The sequence below is a fragment of the Aptenodytes forsteri genome, unplaced genomic scaffold (assembly GCF_000699145.1).
Source record: "Aptenodytes forsteri isolate BGI_AS27 unplaced genomic scaffold, ASM69914v1 Scaffold322, whole genome shotgun sequence".
Taxonomy (NCBI): domain Eukaryota; kingdom Metazoa; phylum Chordata; class Aves; order Sphenisciformes; family Spheniscidae; genus Aptenodytes; species Aptenodytes forsteri.
Window position 1 is genome coordinate 596,466 of NW_008795045.1, and position 5,885 is coordinate 602,350.

Here is a 5,885-nt window from a genome sequence, read left to right on the forward strand (position 1 = left end):
AGCCGGGGCCTCTGTAGCGGCGGGGTGGGTCCAGGCCTGCTGTGGGGTGTGCCCCACACCTTGCGGTCTCTCTGGGGAAGCGGAGTCTGGCAGCAGCGGTTTATTCGTGAGGGTGCTGGTACCTTCCTGCTCTTTTTTGGGCTTTTTGCCATAAAGGAGCAAAACAAACGCTGAGGGCAGCCTACTTCTTCTTCACTAGACCCAGGACTGAACTGCTCACCAGCTTCCTTGCGGTCTCTCTGGGGAAGCGGAGTCTGGCAGCAGCGGTTTATTCGTGAGGGTGCTGGTACCTTCCTGCTCTTTTTTGGGCTTTTTGCCATAAAGGAGCAAAACAAACGCTGAGGGCAGCCTACTTCTTCTTCACTAGACCCAGGACTGAACTGCTCACCAGCTTTAGCAAGGGACGGTTTCTTTTCTGAGCGCAGCTCGTGCCAACCTAGGCGCTTCAGAGCGGGAGCCAGCCTCCAGAAGCACATGCCTGTTAGCGGCGGGGCAGGAGGAACGTCAGCCTCAACGCCATCGGGCCCCTGATGCCTGTTGCCTTCTTGCAACGCGAGGAACGTGGTGCAAGACAGCAGCCCCTCCAGCAGCCTCGTGCTACGTGAGGGGATCCATAAGGAGCACGCTACGCAGTGCAGGGCCAGGATGCGTGCTTCTCCCCAGCAGTGTTGCTGTGCACATGCAGCACAGGGGTCGGTGTGGGAGGCGGCTGTATGGCTGCAGCATACCCCAGAGAGTCCTGCCCACTACCTGGCCAAAATTACGAGAGCCTTCCCCTAGAGACTGAGGGAGCATCAGGACTCAATAAGACTGTAACGTCGGATGAGGAAAGAATGCCTGTCCTAAGGAATAAATTTCACATGATTGATGTTTGTGCTTGCCTATTTTTGTCATTATGAGAAAAGCACATATGACTAGAAGGAAGAGTGGGTTTAACAAGGCAGGGGGATGGGGGGGAGGCAGCATGACAGATGTAGCTGCCAGAATGACTCTTGTACATCTGCTTTCTTTAGCAGATTACAGCTCTTTTTCTCCCGCACAGTGAATTTGAGACTCAGCTGGGATTTTAGCCCTCCGAGAGATTTGCTGTTTCTAGCTGTGTTTGCCTGAGGATCTTTGACTTCATGCGATACAGAATACTTACAGTTGAAGACTTCCCAGCTGCCCTTGCGATTTCGTCTATGCTGTACTTGAGTACGCTCGCTAACATTAGCACATTTTATCAGAAGGCTAATAATAACAGCTGTGCAAAATTGTTCTAACCATCTCCACTGGAAAATACTGTTTCTTCAAAATTACAAAAGTCAAGTTTGACAAAGTATCCAAGCAGATTTTTTTTTTTCAGAGTAAAGATTAAACAACATTTTGATTTAACTTATAAATTAAATTGATAGTTAAAAAATCAAGATTAGAAAGGATGTTTTGCTCTATTAAACAACACCATTTTGAATGAGTCAAAATGATCTTGGGGGTTTCTTTTCCCCTAAAAATACCAGTTCCTGGGATCATGAAACAATCAAAAAAATACTGTCTTTTTTTTTTTTTTTTTCCCCTGGCCTTTATGGATTTGGGGAAATGCCTGAGAAACAAACCACTGGGATGAATGTTTTCCTTTCTAGAGCTCTGGGAGAAGTCCTGTGATACAGCACATCAGTTAGGAGGCAGCTCGTGCTAGGAAGTCTGGTCATCCCAGTGTCCAGGTAACGTTACAGCTCACCCGCGCTGGGCAGCAGAGACATGCCTTGACTAATCAAAATAAGGCTGCCACGTGGAGACCGAGTGCTCAGCTTGTAGTGTCTAGGTCACTGTCTGGGACCCAGAGAGACGTACCCACAGTACTTGGGCTCTGGAGAGGAGCAGAAACCCTCTTCAGGGTCTTGAAAACTGTCTGATGGATGCATTAGCGCAGACCACAGCAGGGGCTGGAACAACGCAGGGCTAAGATTAAGCCTCTGAAATAGGTTTACAAGAGAAGCAAGGACAATAGATGAACCAAGACCTTTTAGTACAAAAAGATACTACGAAGCAGAGGTTAAGATCCTTCCATGAGCCACTTTGCCACTATGTATTCTGGCTGCAACCTTTCCAGGAGCAAAGTGACTGACAGGAGACAAAGGCCGTCAGCTTACAAAAGTTCACAGCACCGCTTTTCCTTCCAGGCAATGGCACACTCACGTTGGTTTCCCATCAAATAAGGGGTGGGATCGCCACGGACTTTCAGCTACATCATCTTTCCCAGCTGATTCTCTCCAGTCTGTGGCAAACCCTCTTCTCCTGCACCCTAGCACCATGCTGGCTGCAAGCCAGCAACATTGGGACTTTGTCATCAAACAATGTGGTTAATAATGTACCGTCAAGTTCAACACATCTCGGTCTCTGTGGTCCCTTCTGAGAAGGAGAGAGGAAACTCCACAGCTGCATTTCCCCAGGCAGGACTGCCACCTGCTTGCAGCTTCCCAGAATGGGAGTACGTGAGTATGGCCCAGTCCCTTTGCAGAGCTGCAATGCTGAGTATGCTGGTAGCATGGTAAAGCCTTTTGTAGAGGCTCTTTCTGGGCAATATTGATCTCCAGAGAAAGTCTCTGTGGGAACCAGCCCCAAATATCTTCAACGTGCAGCAGAACAATCCTAAACTGCAGGGTAAGCAGAAGGCACAAGAGGGAAATAGCGTGTACATTATGCCAATATAAAGACCATACAGCGCTCCTGGGGAGCTTAAATGTACCGCCTTGTGTCCTCCTCCAGATTGAATTTACACTGCTAGATAATCCAGCTTTTGGTGCATCAGGGCCCAGCTAGCTTGGGACCGTACCCTAAGGCAGGAACCTTAATACAGGTTCAGTGATCCCAACCCAACAAAGCCATGTGGTACCCCCCAGAGCACCAGGCTGAAACCATGCTGAGATCACACTGCTCTTACAGTCCAAACCTTTCTGACAGGTATCCACCAGGAGTGGGAGGCTCATCCTGAGCAACAAAACCCTTCCCCACACAGATTACATGGGGAGGAGCATCCCTCACCCATGGCTTGTATTTGTTTTTTCCTTCACTGATAACAAAACCTTGCAGGCTTTCTGCAGCCACTTATTTAGAAGTATATTGACTCCTTGAATAAAATTAATTTTTCTCTAATGTGGAAGAGAAGACAGTTTTCGTATTTAGCATTCCTTCTACTCCTTAGATACAAAGTATTACTTAGAGTTGTATTGTGTTCATAGTTCCTCCTGGAAATGAGAAAAAAAACCCCGTGAAAGCTCAGATTATTCATTTTAAACGTGCTTCTGGTAAAGATAAATAAAATAAGCTTTATAACAGCTTTCTCAGGTCTTACCATGTTTGGCATGCACATTTCTGGACAGGGAAAGGGCCAGGGAGCAGGGGAAAGCAAACTGAAGGACGAAAAGGAACTTCTTGGGACTACTCAAAAGCCAAAATGGGAGCAGCCTGGTTTACGGCCCCAGAGAGCCCATGCAGGCCTGGCAGGCAGAAAAGACAGCTTTTGACCTGCAACTGTGACAGATTTTTGCTGGGCTCCACCCCAACCTGTTTGGCAAAGTTGCAACCAAGTTCTCAGCATCTAGCCTAGCAAAGGGCACGGAGTAAGCAGCCAGCGCCTGGCAGAGCACAGTCTGTCCTGCAGCAGGGGAGTGCTCCCCCAGGGCATACGCCATGCAGAAACTGCCTCATCCCTAGGGGGGCTTAAACCACAGCTGCTTCGTTAACACTCCCCTGTTGGACTGCAGAAACAGGGGACGTCAAATAGGGAGGCGGGGGAGTCCCAGCACCCCGGTGGTGAGATTGACCGTACTCATGTCAGAGCAGCTCTGCTAGGTTGCCTTTGTAGTGATACTGCCTCTTCCTCCTTGCCCCTAGAGCCCATGTGTCAAACTCATTTTCTCCAGGGAAGGAGATGTGGTATCCAGGCTGATAGCATGGGCATCACTCAGCAAAAGCTATTGAACTAGAGAGAGATTTTGTAAAGATGAAGCCCACAGACACTTGAATTTCAATTTTTTGTCATTGCTGCTATTACTCCCTGCTATCTTAGACTTCAGCTAAGACGCCACACTCAAAATCTGTAGCATGGATTCAGCTGAATCAGCTTCATTATCTACAGGGACATGAGGTGAATTTCTGCAGCACACATGAATCAATTTATAGAAATATTCTTCATGGCATAGGCAGATTTTTCAAAATTCCCTTCACCAGCCCCCTGACCAGAGTTTAATTTTCATTGTTTGCTCTGTGAGTTCTAGTTTTGTTGCTCTTCCAGCTTGTCCCAAAGCACCGGTGTGGAGCAGTACAGGTGCTGATGGCAACCAGACAAGTCAGAGACTGCTCAGACCTCACTGGTTCCTCTGCTAGGGAAGTGGAGCTGATTTATTCCTTCAGCTGTGTACCACTCAGAGCCTGCTGTAGGTCCTTGGCTCCTGGATCTTGATGCTTATTCTTTCGTAGCTTAGTCCAGTTCACAATTACAGCCTAAGGTATATTTTATAAACTGCAGTACACAGGACACTTCCAAACTGATTTACAGGCTGCAGCTCTAGCATCTGTTAATGCCTTATTGATTCCTCTTTCTGTATCTCCATGTGATCTCTCATGGATTCATCAGATTTGGCTCAGTTTATCAGGTCAGTATCATCCTTATCTTTAAAGATAAAGCAATTGAAAGCTTGGTGTTGCCCACACGTGCCAGATTCGTGTGGAAGCTACATAACCATCTGTGCTTAAACATAGTGACAAGATGTGTCACTGCAGGAATATTGACGGAAAACATTCTCACTTGACAGAGCTGGAAATTCAACATTAAACATCCAGAAGTAAATCCAATGTCCTCTTGCACACTGAGGTATTAATATGTGTGTTTTTGAGCTTGCATGGGTTTTTCTGTTTAAGCCCTAGCACCTTCACAGTCGCTGCACTGTGATCCTTGATCCTTTGCCTGCTCCCTCTGCCCTTTCTTTGCTCTGAGCTTTCCGACCAGGCAATACCTGCTGCCTGTTTGGGGCCCAGGTTCCTCACCTGCCTTTTCCTCCGGAGCTGTTAATGGCCTGGCGGGCACAGTCTGGCATCTGCTTTCAGCACATTCATTTATTTAACACCCGTTATGATTAAGCATAATCCCTGCGAAGAAGGAGAGCCTCTTCCACACTGTTTGTCACAAATACTGCCAAGATGGAAACCAACTAAGCCAAAATGTGACTGAGACTCAATAACTGTGGAAACTGGCAACTTCTGGCCGGTGACCCAGCCCCTGCTTGTGCTTAGCCGTGCCAGTGCCCTGCGTGCCATTTGGCATGGAGACCCTTCTAGCACGGGGCTGTTCATGCTCTTTTCCGGAAGGACAGAGGAGCCCGTGGTTTTCTTTTAAAAGCACATAACTGCTGTCCAATTGATGTCTGCTTGAAATTAAGAGATAACAATTTACTCATCCACTTGCTGTTTCCATGTGTCAGTCTTCTCGGGGAGGCTTTACAGCTCTGTGCTTGATGTGAGGCTGTGTAACATGTCCCAGCCAGGAGCTCGGGTGCTGCCTTAGCTGCTGAGCAGTGTTGTCTCGCCTGGAGATAGCTCCTCACTAGTGGCTGTGGTCTGAGCAAGAGAGCCCACGCTGCACAGACCCTCGCGTCACGCTGCAAGCTGCTGCACTCTGCTGACCGGGGCTACAAAGCCACTGCCAAGGTCAGCCAGCTGATGCCAACAAAGAGGCAGCCTGATGTATTGGGTTTGCGTGGCAAGGTTTTAAGGTTTTGGAGTGGGGGGGCTACAGGGGTGGCTTCTGTGAGAAGCTGCTAGAAGCTTCCCGTCCGACAGATCCAATGCCAGCCAGCTCAAAGACGGACCTGCCGCTGGCCAAAGCTGAGCCAATCAGTGACGGTGGT

At 48.4% G+C, this 5,885-nt stretch overlaps 1 protein-coding gene across 1 annotated transcript in view; it reads right to left on the bottom strand.

Moving 5' to 3' along the window:
• SNRNP48 (small nuclear ribonucleoprotein U11/U12 subunit 48) overlaps positions 1 to 3,671 on the bottom strand; it is a 13,074-nt gene extending 9,403 nt beyond the window's left edge. The window contains exon 1 of the mRNA XM_019471445.1: positions 3,544 to 3,671. Coding sequence (XP_019326990.1) covers positions 3,544 to 3,671 — 128 coding nt within the window. The remainder of the gene's footprint in view (positions 1 to 3,543) is intronic.
• Between the last annotated feature and the right edge of the window lie 2,214 nt (positions 3,672 to 5,885).